The 17,943-nt window shown below is 35.3% G+C and overlaps 1 protein-coding gene across 5 annotated transcripts in view; it reads right to left on the bottom strand.

The window, feature by feature from the left end:
• The window catches only part of ZNF148 (zinc finger protein 148), a 122,927-nt gene that overhangs the window by 61,905 nt on the left and 43,079 nt on the right, over positions 1–17,943 (bottom strand). For 4 of the 5 annotated variants that reach the window (XM_032869439.1, XM_032869443.1, XM_032869440.1 and 1 more), the window contains one exon: positions 11,215–11,563. The exons of the other annotated variant lie outside the window; for it this stretch is intronic. In XM_032869439.1, the coding sequence (XP_032725330.1) occupies positions 11,215–11,547 (333 nt within the window). In that variant the 5' untranslated portion in view covers positions 11,548–11,563. The remainder of the gene's footprint in view (positions 1–11,214; positions 11,564–17,943) is intronic. 5 annotated transcript variants of the gene reach the window in all.

Genomic DNA, 17,943 nt, shown 5'->3' with positions numbered 1-17,943 from the left:
TTTTTCAGGAGTTATAAGTACCTGAAATATTTTACATTTGATTTTATTATTATATGACTAGAACATGAATTTTTGTAGTTCCTAATTCAAAATCCTTTTGCTCAAGTGATACAATCTAACAGTTTTCTAAAAAACAATGTAGCATATATTATTATGAATTACAATTTGCCGCAATTTGTCAACACAAATATGTTTTTACTCTTGAACATGCTTACCATCAAACTGGAAAAATTAAGACCATAGAAAGTTACGATTTCTCAATTCTTACTGAATATAAGAATTAAAAGAATAAACCAAAAACTTTTTTCACAGTTCTAAAATAAATTTAGTTTCTGAGTTAAGAAGCTTTCTAGTGTTTCCAATAAAACTTTCTGCAATGTTAGAAATGTTCTTTATCTTTGCTGTCCAGAACAGAAGCCACTAACCACATGTGGCTACTGAACACCTAAAATGTGGCTAATGAGACTGAAAGACTTATTTTATTTCATTTTAATTCAAGTTTCTAACACATTAGAAAACAAAGTTCTAATAAGTAAACTGTAGACATTTCAAAAGATGGCCTGCAGACTGCTGCTGAAAATGGAGGGCCACTGAGTTTGGGTTACTGATTTAGAGTAAGATTAAGATAAACTGAAAATTAGCAGTTACCACAAATGAAGAACTTTTACTTCAACTGTCACAAAACACTGGAGAGTTTACCTAGGCTACAGAATCTTAACTGTTATTAACAATCTAAGAAAACTCAAAACTTAACTTTAGTTTTTAGTTAACGAAAGAAGTTAATATGAAATAAAGTTCTTTGTGGCTTCCAAATGAATGAGCAAATAAAAGAAAAAATCATTAATGTGCTCAAAATCTACTTTTAAAAGTCTTTAGCACACAATCTAAAGAGGATGAAAGGCCTGTAACTTAAGTTTTCTTCTGGGGACCTGGATCATATATTGTTCTAGATCAATGTCCTCTCTTTAATTCAAAAATATATATTCATGATCCCAAGACTTACCCTTCACCACTGTGCCATATTGGGAATATGTGCCATAGTGGGAATGCCTAAGTAAGAAAAAGGGATTATGATTTCTTGTGTCTGTTATGTTCCACTATAGAGCAATGTTACACAAATCCTAAATTCTGCCCTCTGGTATATAGTATTAGAAAACTTTTCATTAACTCTTTCTCGAAATGGACTCAAATTTATCATTACCTAGTAGGAGTAGCAGGACTCGATTACAAATTACCCATACATATGGAATATGAAACAGACATTTAAGAAGTATTACAAGAATAAGAAGTTAAGAAAAGTTCAAAATACGCTGGTAAATGAAAACAGTCTATAAAAAGCAACATGATCCTATGTCTGGTATACATATCAAAAAAGCACATTAGTACATATACCAAAATGTTACAGGAGTGTACACCTGGTGGCGGGAGTATGACAGGGTATTTATCATACACCTATGCTCACACAAAAACCTATGCATGAATGTTCATAGCACATTTGTAATATCCAAAATGTAGAAACAACTAAAATATCCTTTAGGAAGTGAATGGTTAAACTGTGGTACATCAACACCATGGAATACTACTCTGTAATAAAAAGAACAAATTACTAATACACACAATAACTCAGATGGCTCTCAAAGGCATTATGTTAACTGAAAAAAGTCAAAAGATCTAAAGATCAAGTCTAAAGATGACATACTCTATGAGTCCACTAATAAAACATTCTCAAAATGACAAAGACACAGAGGTGGAAAATCAATTAGGAGTAAGACAACCAGCGGTTAGAAATGGTGGGAGAAGAGGTGTGACTACAAAGGGGTCACAACACAGAGATCTTTGTCATGATGGATTCAGTCTGTCTCCTGATTGTGATGGTCATTATACACATCTACATGTGTGATAAAGTATACAGCACTGGACATATTATAGCAATGTCAATTTCCTGATTTTGAGATTGTACTATAATTATGCAGGATTTAACCACTAGAGGAAACTGGCTGAAGGGTACTCGGGACCTCTCTACTAATTTTATAACTTTCTATGAATCTATGTAATTTCAAAATTAAGTTTAACCAAAAGTAAAAGGACAATAAGTCTTGTCCCTTCCTCTTCCTGCCCCTATTCACCTGTTCTCCATGAACCATTCATTCCTAAAGCTATAAGCTGAAGCATAAAATGGTACAAAATCCCAGACAAGAAAAATAGGCAACTGTTGCACAAAGATGTCTGGATGTAAGCAGAGTAAGGAGCTTCTCACAGAAGACAGCTCAGGGTAAGGTGTCAAAACCCAAGCAGCATAAGGGTCTACGTTATAGAAGAAGGGTAACCTGGAGCAAAGTGTCAGAAGCTCAGTGGAGTGAGAAAGGTACCAAGCATGAGCATGGACCAGCACAGTGCAGAAGGAAGGCTCCATATGGTACAGAGGTCCAGTGCAAGTTGTGAAAGCACATGGAGGAAGCAGAGTATGGTCTGAGGCATAGACCAGGATTAGAGAAAGAGGCCCTCTGCACAGGAAGATGCGGTGACAAACGGTTTACACATGGCAAGGTGGTTCTGATCAAGTCAGGAAATACACCAATGATTAAGAAAGCCAGATTTCTCACTGTCTAAGAAGGGAGTTAAAAAATACAGAAGGGAGAAAACTAAAATATACTCTCTCGTAATGGACTGTAATTGGAGGGATCAGTGTGACTCATAGTTTTATAATACTGATAGACATGGAGATAATTATAGATAGAAGTGGATATATATGTATACATATGAATGTATATAATTATATACATACATATACTCTCTGGCTTTGTCCACTGAGTCCTGGAAGCAGCTATACCTCAAAAGCAATGAGCAGCACATTAGGCACCCAGATCTTGCCTTCTAAATGCCATCCACTAAAATGAACAAGGACTCCTTAGAGAAATGGCTGATTCCAAGGCGAGGCAGGAGAAAACATACACAAGACAGGCCTAAAACATCTTGTAACAAAAGGCAAGCATGTGCTAAGAAGACTAATGGGACATGTCAAAAGAACAGAGAAGTCAGCTTGAAGAGGATCCAATTGGCCAAATCTTAAATCAAGCATTAAAATAATCATAGCAATAGACTTATCCCAGTTAATAAAACTCCTAAACCCATACTGATACAAATAAACAAATAAATTAAAAAGTGTGATGAGGAATAAGATAACAGTGACAAAATCTACCAGCCATCACCTTAATCAACTTATCAGAGTGAACCATCAGAATGGGGCAAATAAAAATCATTTACCACCTATTAGAATGCAATGCAGAGAAGACATAGCATCACTATTTGTGATAACCCCTCCCAAAGATAGTAACTTAAGTATCATTAAGAGGGAAAATCAGATAAACCTAAACTGAGAAACATTCTTTAAAAAAAAAAAAGTCTATTAACCTTCAATTATTAGGATCGTAAAACTTTAAAGTGAGGAACTAACGCAGACTAAAGAAAATTAAAGAGATGTGTCAATTGATGCAATATGTAGTTTTCAACTGGGTCTTTTTACAAGTAAACTTTAACTGTTAGAAGATAAGTAGATCAGTACAGGATATAAATGTTGAAGACCATTCCAAAATATATAAAGAACTCATAAAACTCAATAACCAAAAAACAAATAATCCAATCAAAAAATAAGCAGAAGACATGAACAGACATTTCTCCAAAGACATACAGATGTCCAAAAGACATAAGAAAAGATATTCAGCATCACCTACCACGAGGGAAATGTAAATCAAAACTACAGTATATTATCACCTCATACCTATCAGAATGGCTAAAACCAACAACACAAGAAACAACAGGTGTTGGCAAGGATGTGGAACAAAGGAAACACTCATGAAGTAGTGGTGTGAATGCAAACTGATACAGCCACTGTGGAAAACAATATGGAGGGTCCTCAAAAAGTTGAAAATAGAACTATCCTATGATCCAGCAATCACAATACTGAAGAATATAGAAGCACTAATTCAAAGGGATATATGCCCCCCTATGTTTGTTGCAGCATTATTTACAACAGCCAATATATGGAAGCAGACCAAGTGTCTATCAACTGATAAATGGATAAAGAAGATATAGTATACATACATGATGAAATATGATTCAGCCACAAAAAAAGAATGAAATCTTGCTATCTGCAACAACATCGATGATTCTGAAGAGTATAATGCTAAGCAAAATAACTCAGAGAAAGAAACACCGTATGATTTCACTCATATGTGGAATTAAAGAAACAAAACAAATGAGAAAAGAGGGGGGGAAAAAGAGAGAGAGACAAATCAAGAAACAGATGGTTACCCGAGGGCAGAGGGGTGGAAGAATGGGTTAAATCAATGATGGGGATTTAGGAGTGCACTTTGATGAGCACTAGGTGATGTATGAATTGTTGGATCACTATACTGAATAACCAAAACTAAGATTAACTATGTTAATTAACTAACTGGAATTAAAATAAAAACTTTTTCCAAAAAAGTGTCAAAGATCATAACTAGGCCAACTTGACCTAATTGATATTTATAAAATAACCTACCCAATAACTTCCAAAATACACATCCAAGAGTATAAAACCTTGACCAACTAACCATATATCCAGACCTCTATCCAGACTAATCAAGCCCTAAAACAAGTCTCAATGAATTTTAAAAGACTGAAATCATACACTGAATATTCTCTGACCACAATAATTAAACATCAATAACAAAAAAATACCTGGAAAACTTTGAAACATTGTAAGTTAAGCAAAAAATCTTCTAATTAACTCATGGGTCAAAATGAAATCACAAAGGAAGTTAAGAGAAGTTTATAGCTACAAATGCTTATATCAAAAATGAAGAATAGGGGTGCCTGGGTGGCTCAGTGGGTTAAGCCTCTGCCTTTAGCTCAGGTCATGATCTCAGGGTCCTGGGATTGAGCCCCACATCAGGCTCTCTGCTCAGCGGGGAGCCTGCTTCCCCCTCTCTCTCTGCCTGCCTCTCTGCCCACTTGTGATCTCTGTCAAATAAATAAATAAAATCTTAAAAAAAAAAAAAATGAAGAATGGCCTGAAACGGTCATCTAGCCTCCCACTTTAAAAGCTAGGAAAAGTAGAGCAAATTAAAAACAAAGTAAGCGAGGGGCGCCTGGGTGGCTCAGTGGGTTAAGCCGCTGCCTTCGGCTTGGGTCATGATCTCGGGGTCCTGGGATCGAGTCCCACATAGGGCTCTCTGCTCAGCGGGGAGCCTGCTTCCCTCTCTCTCTCTCTGCCTGCCTCTCCGTCTACTTGTGATCTCTCTGTCAAATAAATAAATAAAATCTTTAAAAAAAAAAAACAACAAAGTAAGCGGAAGGAAGGAAATAAGGAAATGTTAAAGCTGAAATGTACAATAGTAACAACCAATAAAACCAAAACCTGATTCTTTGATGAGAACAATAAAATTGATAAGCCTCTATCCAGACTAATCAAGAAAAGGACAAACTACCACTATGAGGAATGAGAAGGAAAAAATCATTATAGATCTTTAGACAATAAAAGAAATTTTAAAATTATGAAAAATTCTGTTCAATTAAACAAGAAGAAATGGACAAATTCCTTGAAAAGTACAACTTATCAAATGGATTCAGGAAAAAAATTTAAAAATCTGAGAAACCTTAAATATGTTCTAAAAATTGAACTTGGAATTTAAAACTCCTCCAAAGAAAACTCAGTCCCAGATTAGCTTTACTAGAGAAGCCTATCAAATATGTAAAGTAGAGATGTACATATCTTACATAAACCCTTTTAGAAAATGCAGTAAGAAATACTTCCTAACCCATCTATGAGAGCAGCACACCTAAAACATACTGCAAGAATACTTGTATCTCTCATAAATGTACACTTAAAAATTATTTTTAAAAGTTAATAAAAATGAATCTAGCAATGTATAAAAAGGATGACACATCATGACCAAGTGCAATTTATCCCAGGAATACAAAGATGGTCTAATACTTGAAAATCAATCAATATCATTCACCGTATTAAGATAATAATAAGAAAAATATCATGATCACTTAACAGACATAGAAAAAGCATTTGAAAACCAAAAAAAGCATTTGGAGTTACAAATTTATTTATTTTAGAAAGTTTCAGAAAACTAGAAAGAAAATTTCTTCAATGTAATAAAGATCATCTATTAAAAAATCTACAGCTTAAATAATTCTTAAAGGTAAAAAACTAAATGCAGTCCCCTAAAGATCAGGAACAAGGTAAAGATATCTACTCTTACCACCTCTATTTATCACTGTACTGAAGGCCCCAGTCAATACAATAAGACAAGAAAAAGAAGAGATATATACTGGGAGGAGTTGGGGTGTGGGAACAAGGGGAGATAAACACTGCAGGAAAATGTAAAATGCATGAATAATATGATCAGACAATATGACTGTGAATAAACTTAAGGTATCAACAAAATAACTACTAGAACTTATATATACATATAACAATCACAGAATACATGGTCAATATAAAAAGAATCAACTACATTTCTATATACTAGTCCTGAACAATTAAACATTGAAATTTTTCAAAATACCATTTATAATTGCATCCAAAACATGAAATACTTAGGGATAAATTTAACAAAATATTTCCAATAACTACAATGAAAAGAACAAGGCTAAGATAAATTACAGAAAACCTACACAAACATAGCAATATACCATGTTCATGGCTTGGAAGCCACTATTGTTTAGATGTTGATTTTTATCTAGTAAATATGTAGAATCAATATAATCCCCAAAAACCCAGTTTTATAGAAACTGAAAGGCTGAGTCTATATTTTATATGACAATACAAACAACCTCAAATGGTCACAACAGTCTTGCCAGAAAAATAACAAAATTGGAAGACCATACTACCAGACTTCAAGATTTACTATACAAGATTCAGCAGTCAAGATGGTGAAATACTGGGGCACCTGGACAGCTCAGTCGTTAAGTGTCTGCCTTTGGCTCAGGTCATGATCCCATGGTTCTGGGATCGAGGCCCATGTTGGGCTCTCTGCTCAGCAGAAAGCCTGCTTCTCCCTCTCCCATTCCTCCTGCTTGTGTTCCCTCTCTGCTAGGTCTCAAATAAATAAATAAAATCTTTAAAAAAAAAAAAAAGACAATGTAATATTGATACAAAGATAGACTCTAGCTCAATCAAACAAAATGAGAACCCAAGAGAAATGGCTTAATAATATCCCGAAGTACCCAAAAGGAGTGAAAAAAGACTTGTACAAGAATGCTCATAGCTCATAGCAAGTTTATCCATACAAGCTGAAAACTAGAGATAACATGATTATAAAAGGGGAAATGAATGAACAGATTTTAGGACAATAACACAACAGAATACTAATCAACAATAAAAAGGAATGAACTACTTATGGATACACTCAACCAACAAAGATAAACCAAAAACACTGTGCTGAACAAAAGAGGCCAGACACAAGAGTTATATATGATTCTATCTACATAAAGTTCTCAAGGGGATTGATCAGGAAGAAACACAGGGAAACCTTCTAGGACGACAGAAATATTCTGTATCTTAATGGGCTGCAGGTTATACAAGTCTGTGCAGTTTGAACTTCAAACTTGGGATCTAAGAGCATTCACCTTAAACTTCTCTTCAATTAAAAAAAATATACACACACAAACCCATTCACACGCATAAACTTTTTTTTCACTCAAAAAATGTGACTGCCTACTACAGCCTAGGAATTGAGAACACAAAAGTAGAAGGCGGGATACAGAAAAGGGACCTTACAGTCTTGTAAGCAAAGAGATGCAAAATGTTAGTTTTCATAATGAAAATCAAACAAGCGGAATCTTTTCAGCAGAGAAGTAAAAACCAGCAGACTGCCAATCAAAGAATATTACAAGTATATACAACATACATAGAAGTAATAATAGAAAAAATCATAGTGGAGCCAGGCAACTAAAGTAATTTGATATGCTTAATATATAAACAGATGAGAGAAGCTGCTGAACTACTGTCTAAAGGGTTGTTAGAAAAGATCTGATTATGATTATGGGGGCTCTTTCTGCCTCTGCAATAAGCTATATTTTATCTGTTTAGCACAGAAACCTCTGAAGTTTTCACAGGGGAGTGAGAAATATAAATCTCATTCAGAAAGATCACTATAGAAACTATATGAAATATAGATTGGACAAGTCAATCTACATTTACAGGACAGTCAATCCTATTAAAAAAGGTTAATGCAATATAGACCACTTCATCCTCAACAAGAAAACACAGTTTTCTCAAGCTCACATGGTGCAGTCACAGACCACTTTCAGAGCCATAAAACACACCTTAACAAATTTGAGAGAACAGAAGTTATACAATATATGCTTTCAGATCACAACAGAATTATTCTGGAAATTAATTAACAGAAAAATAGCTGCAAAATCCCCAAACACTTGGAGATTAAACAACACACTTCTAAACAATATGTGGATCAAAGAAATCTGAGAAATTAAAAGATATACTGAATTAAATGAAAATAAAACTATAATTTATCAAAATTCATGAGATGCAGTAATAGCAGTGCCTAGAGGGAAATTTATAGCATCAAATGCATTTATTAGAAAAGATCTAAAATCAATCATCAAATCTTCCCCCTTAGAAAACTAGAAAACAAAAGCAAATAAATCCAAAGTAACAGAAGAAATCATAAAAATTAGAGCTGAAATCAATGAAATTTAAAAACTAGAAATCAACAGAGAAAATTAAAAGCTGGGGGAGCCTGGGTGGCTCAGTTGGCTAAGCATCTGTCTTCGGCTCCGGTTGTGACTCCAGGATCCTGGGATGGAGCCCTGTGTCTGGCTCCCTGCTCGGCGGGAGCCTGCTTCTCCCTCTCCTCCCTGCTTGCGTTCTCTCTCACTATCTCCATCACTATCTGTCTCTCTCTCAAATAAATAAAAATAAAAACTTTAAAAAAAAAAGAAAAGAAAATGAAAAGCTGCCCCTTAAACTAGCAATAAAATCAGCAAGCTTCTACTGGCGTCTGGAGAAAAATAGGGAATTCTTGTCTAATAGGTATAGAGATTCAGTTTTTTTTTTTTAATTAACATATAATGTATTATTAGCCCCAAGGGTATAGAGATTTAGTTTTGAAAGATGAAACAGGGGGCACCTGGGTGGCTCAGTGGGCTAAAGCCTTTGCCTTCAGCTCGGGTCGTGATCCCAGGGTGCTGGGATCGGGCCCCACATCGGGCTCTCTGCTCAGCGGGGAGCCTGCTTCCCCCCTCTCTCTCTGCCTGCCTCTCTGCCTGCTTGTCATCTCTGTCAAATAAATAAATAAAAACTTAAAAAAAAAAAAAAAGAAAGCAAGAAAGATGAAACAGTTCTAGAGACCTGCTGAACAACAATGGATATTAAAAGGATAACAAAGGAATATTATGAACAACTCTAGGCCCATAAATGTGATAATCGAGATGAAATGGAACTAATTCCTTAAAAGATACAATCTGTAAAAACTCACACAAAAGAAATAAACAATCTGAAGAGGTCTACATCTGTTAAAGAAATTAAGTCAGTAAGTAGTAACTTTCTAAAAAATAAACTACCAGGCCATAAGCACTCACTGGTGAATTCTATCACACATTTATGTAAGAGATTATACCAATTCTCTACAATCTCTTCCCGAAGTCAGAAGCAGAGGAATACTCCTAGATCATTCTATGAGGCCAGGATTACTCTAATATCAAAATCAGATATAAAGGTATTACAAGAAAACTAGACCAATATATATCATGAACATAAATACAAAAGTCCTGAACAACTTATTAGCAAATTGAATCCAACAATATATAATGAGAATTACACACCAAAACTGAGTGGGATGTATTACAGGTATGTAAGGGTGGTTCCCCACTCAAAACTCAGTTAATATAATCCACCACATGAACAGGCTAAAAAAAGATAAGGTTACTGCAATGGGCTAGGAAAAAGTTGGTGAGCACACGTATTAGAACACAACTATAAGTGTTATTCACTCGTTCACACAATGTGCCAACACCTGGGATACAATGGAACATAAGAAAAAATTCATCCTCTCATAGAGCCTACAATTTATTAGAGAGATAAGACACTGGACAAGTAACTGTGCCTATTGCAAGAACTCAACCTGGACTAAACAGAAGGGGAAGGCTGAGAATGATGAACCACTATCTAGATTAAAAAACAGGAAGGGGGCTTTAGCTACTGAAATAGTAAATCTAGGGGTGCCTGGGTGGCTCAGTGGGTTGAAGCCTCTGCCTTCTGCTTGAGTCATGATCTCAGGGTCCTGGGGTTGAAGCCTCTGCCTTCTGCTTGAGTCATGATCTCAGGGTCCTGGGATCAAGCCCCGCATCAGGCTCTCTGCTCGGCAGGGAGCCTGCTTCCTCCTCTCTCTCTGCTGCCTCTCTGCCTACTTGTGATCTCTGTCAAATGAATAAATAAAATAAAAATAAAAAACAAAAACAGAAAGGGGGTATGCCTGAAGGGAATACTGTAAGCAGGATATGTGAAGGTTCTGAAGGAAAAGAAAAAGCACAGTATATTAGATATAATGAAAGAAATTCAGGTTTAATATTACAAAAAGAACTGAAGATTACATTATGGTTATGATTTTGCTGGTCATCAGGTAAAAAAAAAAACAAATACAAGAAGTCAAAAAAGTTATGGGTGCCTACAAAAGAATACTTGACATCCAAGATAAACAGGAAAAACTAATAAAGCTCATATAACTAAAAAAGCTCAAAAACTAAAAAGCTCATATACCTTTTAAAAAGATAATGAAAAAAATAGAGACACCAGGAATTGTCAACTTACAGAATTTGAAGGGAAAAAACCCTCAAGTGTCTGATCTTTTCCTAGTTACGCTCAAGATTCAATCTTTCTCCTCTTCAAGGAAACCCAAAAGTTAAAACAAAATCTTTAAAATTTAAGCACTTAAAATTTAATATACAGTAATCTTGACAGAGAAACTTTATCCTGGAAAAGATTAATTTCTAAAATGTATATAATACAAAAACTTAATTTTGCTTTTTCAAATGTGATTTCTGTCAACATTTAGCATACCTATTCAAGAACATCCATTTGAGCTATTAAGCCTTTAAATATTTTCTGAAATTTCCTCAATGACTTGAAGTACTACTGAACACAAAATTAATTATGTTTCTAACTATAAGTTATATTAATCTTATAAAGGAATTACTTACAGGGACATTAAGTGCATACTGTAGTCCTTGAGGAAGTCTTTCATGTGTTTCCATCTGCTCTTCATCATTTTTTACTGTCTCCTCATGGACCATGAGTTCATCATGTGATATCATATCCTGTTGTCTCATTTCACTTTCTTGTAACACTTCATCTGCAGCAAGGATCTCCTGGTGAGGCATACTTCGGTCTTGAAGTACCGACTCCTGCAGTTCCCCAGACACGGTAGACTGGCCAGACACTCCACCCATTACAACCATTGCCCTGGAAGACTGCATTTCGTCTATGCCGCCACATTTAAGAAATAATCCTTCCAGTTTGTCGTCAATGTTCATGCTTAAGTATAACTGCCTAGAATAAGTTTGGCAACAAAGCATAATAAATTAGTTTTATATGTCTACTTGATACTTTTTAAATTTCAATTATGAAAGGTACACACTTTAACAGAAAAATTTTATTCATGTAATTCATTATCATCTCCAATTTTAAAATTACCAAGATAAGTTTCCAAAGACTAGTAGAATACAAATTTTCATTTTTGACAATATGGCATAAAATCTTAATCTATTTCATTATGAAAAATGAATATGACATAAAGCAAACTGGGGGAAGTATTTATAACAAAGGATTCATATCATTTAACATATTAAAGTGTCTTAAAAAAATAAAAAAGTGCATTCATTAATAAATAGACAAACCACTATTAGGCAAATCACTATATATAAAAAATAAAAGCCACTTACAGCAGTAATCAAAGAAATGAGCATTAAAACAGAGCTACCAGATTTCACCCACCAAATTGGTATGATTCTTTAAAAAAAAAAAAAGTCCAATGTTGAGGTAGATTAGGAAAAAAAAAAAAACAGACATTCATTTCCTAACGGTAAGAAAATAAGTTAGCTCCATTATTTTCAAAGGTAATATAGTACTATGTATCAAAAGCCATAAAAATGCACACCTTCTTCAAACTGGTGATTATACTTTAAGAAACCTATCCCAATGAAAGAAAATGCATAAAAAGTTATACAGGAAAAGTCACTATAGTATTATTTACATTAGCAAAAAAAAAAATGGAAATAACTATGCATTCAACAAAATGAAACTGTTTAAAATATATTCATACATATGTTTTAAACTATAGTGATGGCCTTACGAATCAGTAAATTTATTAAAAATCCCTGAACCGAACACTGAAAATGGGTGGATTTTATCATATATAAATTATATCTCACAGTTATTCTTAAAAATAAAATCAGAATAAAGGCTACCCTGTGAGGGTTGCTGCTGATAGTAGGTAGGAAATGGGAGAGGTCTAGGTGCCAGCAATATTTTTTCTTGAGTTGAATGCTGACTCCACAGGTGTACTTCGTTTGTAAAACCTTCAAGTTGTACATCTGTAATATGTGCATGCTTCTGTCAGTTATTATACTTCAATACATCTGCTGAGGCTCAGAAAAGCATGTATACAACAAAAATATTCTTGAAAGGGACGCCTGGGTGGGTTCAGTTGGTTAAACATCTGCCTTTTGCTCAGGTCATGATCTCAGAGTCTTGGGATCGAGTCCCACATAGGCTCCTTGCTCAGCGGGAGCCTGATTCTCCCTCTGCCTGCTCTGCCTGCTCTGCCTGCAGCTCTTTGTGCTTCTGCTCTCTCTCTGACAAATAAATAAATAAAATCTTAAAAAATATATATTCTTGAAATATATTTGAAAATGTAAGGGAATATCCCAATATACTAAAGGAAATGTGTGTGTGTTTGAATGTAGAGATTTCTAAAATGCTAATAATATTATCACTGGATGGTTAAATTGTCATAAGTTTTTTCTATATTTATATTTATCTCTAATTTGAAAACTTACTATAATAAATTTTTATGTTTTACACTTTTTAAATTCATTAAAATAAAAGTGAAACTTGTTACTAATATCATCTTAAATAAAGCACATGAATAAATTTAATAGGTCATAAGAACTACACACAATCAAATAATTACATTACCTTATTTACTCCATTATTTAGAAAAAACAGGCAATATTACATCTGCCCTTCTAACTTTGGTTGTTGTAAATTCAAGTTCAACTGTGTTACTATAGGAACTCACAGAACAATCATGAAATCCAAAGAAATTTCATCTCAAAGAGGCTGAAAGCACTGGTACAGAGTTTGTTTTTCAAAATCACTTTCTACTGTCAGACTGTGTAAAGTTAACATACATATCCTACCCAAAGGGAAGGGTCCACAAGTAGTAAATGCATTAACTATGTTTCAGTTTGGTTACCTCTTTCCCAAATCAATCAGGTAGATAATGGTTAGTACCCTGATCATAGCTTTCAGAGGTAAAATAAATGATCAGGTACATTCAAACACACTACTGAAATTTAAATACGCTTTCATTTACTAAGGTTATCATTTACTGAAAAACTAGTACTTAAATGAACAGCTCAAAAAAACACCCGCATAAACAGCAAAGTTAAAAAAATACAAAAAATATAATCCTTACTTACTAAACTTATCTTCCCTGGTACCAGGTATTATCAGCCTAGAATACATAAAACAAAGGATCCAGAATCTGATTTTACTTTTCAAAATCTTTAAGTAGCAAACTTGGATCAAACCCCACATCCGGGGCCCTGCTCAGCAGAGTCTGCTTCTCCCTCTGCCCCTCCCCCGGTCCCTCCTCCCAGTCATGCTTGCTTGCTCTCTCGCTCCCTCGCTCTCAAATAATTAAAATCCTTTTAAAAAATCTATAGGACAAAGATTTTAAATAAAACTCCAAGTAACTGTCCTCTGCTAATATTCTACTTATCACGTTTCTCAGAAAATAAACTATCCCATAAGAAGATGAAACTTGAAGTCCTACAGGGCTAAGATTTGTTTATTCTGGCCATTTCTTTGGAGGTTCATACCAAATCAATTACATTCTTCTAATCTATTTACTGTTTCCTTAAAGAATGTGGAAAGTCCCTAATTTAGAAGGGAATTATGTAGCACAAAGCCACTCTTTACTGCAATTCCTCACTGCTGCTCCAGCTGCTACTGTACATTGTTATTAAAAACAAAATACAAAAAACTGGGGAGCTTTTAAAGAATATGGGAGATGTAGAAGAAGAAGTCTTTAAAAGGTCAACTTAAAGAAACTGACCTAGGACAGAACTTATAACTTTAAAGAAAAAGTGGCCAAAGTTGAAGCTGACTTGTTAACCTGACACAAGGTCTACATTTCCCGAAAGCAACGGTCCCCAACTCCACTTTTTATGATCATGCACCTCATCACTTTTTTTAAATTGAGTATATCCTAATATATGCATACTATTTAAAACTATACCCCTAAAATACTGTTAACATAAAATGTACATATGAAAATAAACATTAAAATATAATTTTTTACTAACCTTATCCCTAACATGGGGCTAAAACAGTAAGTACTGAGGAAGTCAAAGTACTTTGGGGACAGAGACTATTTGGGAAAAAAGTTAGGCTTACATTAAGTGCCAGGGTGAGGAACTTGGAACAGGAAGATACCACACCTCAATATAGAAAGAGCAAATGGAAAAGGAAGTGGAAAAGACTAAATAAAAGACAAATATGACCTCTTCGAAAATCTGCTTGAAATCAGGCCACAGACACAGAAAAAGGAATCTCTCTTCCTTTTTTACGTATGATTTCTTATTCCTGTGACCCCAAATTAAGCCATATATTTTGAGTTACTGGCTAGCTGAGAAACTGTTTTGAGACAACTTCCCTGAAACACCAGAAAATACTAAGATACAGATTTCAGTATCAATGAACGCTGCTCTGACAAGGGTTGAAAGCAAGCCTTGGAAATATCAAAATGAAAACTGCATGTCCCCTTGACCCAGCAACCCCACTGCTAAGAATATACATAATCATATAAAGTAATTCATCAAAATTAACCGAAGATGTATGTACAAGGATGTCTGGTGGAACCCTTCTGTGGGAAAAGACTAGAAACAACCTAAGCATCAACTGAAAGAAGACTTGTTCAATTAATTATGATTCAACCATACAATGGAACACATGCAGTCATTTAAAGGAATGAGGCTGCTGTATGTACCAGGTGAAAAGTTCTTGGAGATATATTAGGTGAAAACAATCAAGGAGAAGACACTTAGACATATAAATTGAACCATACTTCTACCATACATCTCAACTAGTAAATGGGCAGAGTATGCTGAACAGGAAATTAGATAAGGTTCTCAAACAATAAAGTTAATTTCACCAAGCATAGAATAAAAGAAAAAAGGACAAAGCTACAAGAAAAATGATAAGGAAAGACCATTTTCTATTGCCTCTGAAACTCTCTTAACATTCACTTGCCATCTTTAACTTTCCCCCTTCTAACTCCTGCATGGTCTCAGTGAAAGCTCTCATGTGCTTCACTGCACATTCAACAGCCCGAATACAACAAAAGGTCCTATGCACAAAAGTTAACATAAACTACTTTCCTTCTTGAACTTCAGTTATTTCCAAGGAGGATCAGTCAGGAGTAAAGAAAGGAAACTGATGTGATCAATCCATGTTAAAAAGTGAACATTAGGGGCACCTGGGTGGCTCAGTGGGTTGGGCCACTGCCTTCAGCTCGGGTCATGATCTCAGGGTCCTGGGATTGAGCCCCGAGTCGGGCTCTCTGCTCAGAGGGAGCCTGCTTCCCCCTGCCTCTCTGCCTACTTGTGATCCCTCTCTGTCAAATAAATAAATAAAATCTTAAAAAAAAAAAAAGTGAACATTAAATGCTAAAATGTCAAAAAGCCAACTAATGCTTTTTGACCCAAACATCTATATAATTAATGGAAATGTAGGTGTTAGGGGTATTACACAGCAGAGAGGAAGAAAGAAATAATGTTTCCTTTAAATCATGTCACTTACATGAAAGCCTGCTCTGGAAGAAAAAAAGAAATAAACAATTTGTGTTCCCACGAGCCTCTGTCCAACCAGGGAAAAAGAAGGGCTAGGTGGAATAATAAGCAGCCAGTCACCCTGAGTTCCTTGTGATGACAAATTCTTTTGTAAGGGTCCATGGGCAGCTGACAAAGAGTATAAAACGCCACAGCTGTTTAGAGCCAAGACAAGATGGAAAATGATGTCCTAGGGCTAATTCAGCTAAAGGGATAGCCCTCTTTCTTCTGAAGGTCAGAGTTACCCCGAACAGAGATCACTAAAAACTAGAACATAGCAAAAGAGAGGAGAAGAGAAAGAGGCCAGCCTACCTCAGGCCAATTTCTCCTAAATCTCCCTTTAGCAGATTACTTCAAACTACATTCTTTCTCCCTTCCAAGTTTTATTCTTCCCTCATCTCTCTCTCTCTCTCTCTCTCCCTCTGTCAAAAAAGCTGACAGGTACAGCAACAGGGATATTTAGGGCACCACAATACAGTTTCCTGCTCCATTCAATGATCTGTCTCCCACACACTCCTTACCATCCTCTCCTAATGAAAAATGTTTGGTTCAGCTGTGTAAAAGTAATTCAAATTGTGGCCAATTAGGTAGCCCCTAGTCATTAAAGCCTAACGGCAATGCTCTACTCAAAGAGATCATAAATTATTAGCCATCACTTTCTCCTGTCTTCCAGAAGTGACAGCTGACTCTCCTTGTCACCACCTTCTAATTTAATGCTTCTAATCAACTGTGTGCAAGCAATTAAAAAGTAAGCTTTATAGATTTATAAGATGAAATGGAGTAAATAAGCTTTGAGTCAGGATTTTCAATAAAGAATTAAACACATGGGCTTTTAATAAAAGCATTTGTGATAATTATTTCTAAGCTGAGGGGACTGTTTGGGCTTGCTTTCAGAAGACAAAGTTAACAGAAGCATAACATATGGGCAAGCTGGCCACTACTACTCATTTTTAATCAACTCTGCAAGGCACTTAAAGTGCCTACTGATTTTTTTTAAGGGACTTCTATGCAATTAATAAGGAAAAGTCCTTTCTGAATTCATTAATAGGTTTGGGTCTGCATTATAAAGTTCAGAGATTATCATTACCTAGAGAGGAAGGACAACTAATGTAAGTTGAAGATCTGCTAGCTGTAAGACACTGTGCTGGGTACATTTATATATGTTACATCACTTAACACCTATAGTAACACTCAAGACAATAAAAGTATATCCCCATTTAACAGATAAACTGGGGTTTACACCAAGTCATAGCCAGGAGGTACACTGGCATTTCAAAAGGGGCTTAGCAGGTTTAGTGCACTTTTTGCCTTAGTATACTAACCTTCCCCTTTGAAAAGGGACATGAACACATTCATAACTCACGAAACTCCTCCTCTTCTCACTCACCTACTCTGAGGCTACTGCGGCACCACTGCTTGGCTTGGTAAAGCAATCCAAGTCTCCTTAGCTGACTATTCCCACCACATGGTATCTTAGGAGAACTTTGTGACACAAAATCTCATTTTTGCCTTTGGAAGGCAAATGGACACTTCCTACATTTACTATTTTCCCACTACCACTCACACCTTAGTAAAATTTTCCTGTCATTCGTTTTTGCATAGGCTTACATATACCATCTTAATCTTTCCTTTTTTTTTTTTTTTTTTAAGATTTTTCCTTATTTGTTTGACAGAGAGATCGCAAATAGGCAGAGAGGCAGGCAGAGAGAGGGGGGAAGCAGGCTTCAAACTTTTACCAAGCTACTCCAGAAAACTTCTTTCTCTTTTACCTAACCATTTTCACTTGGAAATCAAACAAAATAATCCTGAGTATGG

This window comes from Lontra canadensis, unplaced genomic scaffold (assembly GCF_010015895.1).
Source record: "Lontra canadensis isolate GAN:19392208 unplaced genomic scaffold, GSC_riverotter_1.0 scaffold38, whole genome shotgun sequence".
NCBI lineage: Eukaryota > Metazoa > Chordata > Mammalia > Carnivora > Mustelidae > Lontra > Lontra canadensis.
The sequence above is the reverse complement of the archived record's forward strand: the minus strand, read 5'-3'. Positions and strand labels throughout refer to the sequence as shown.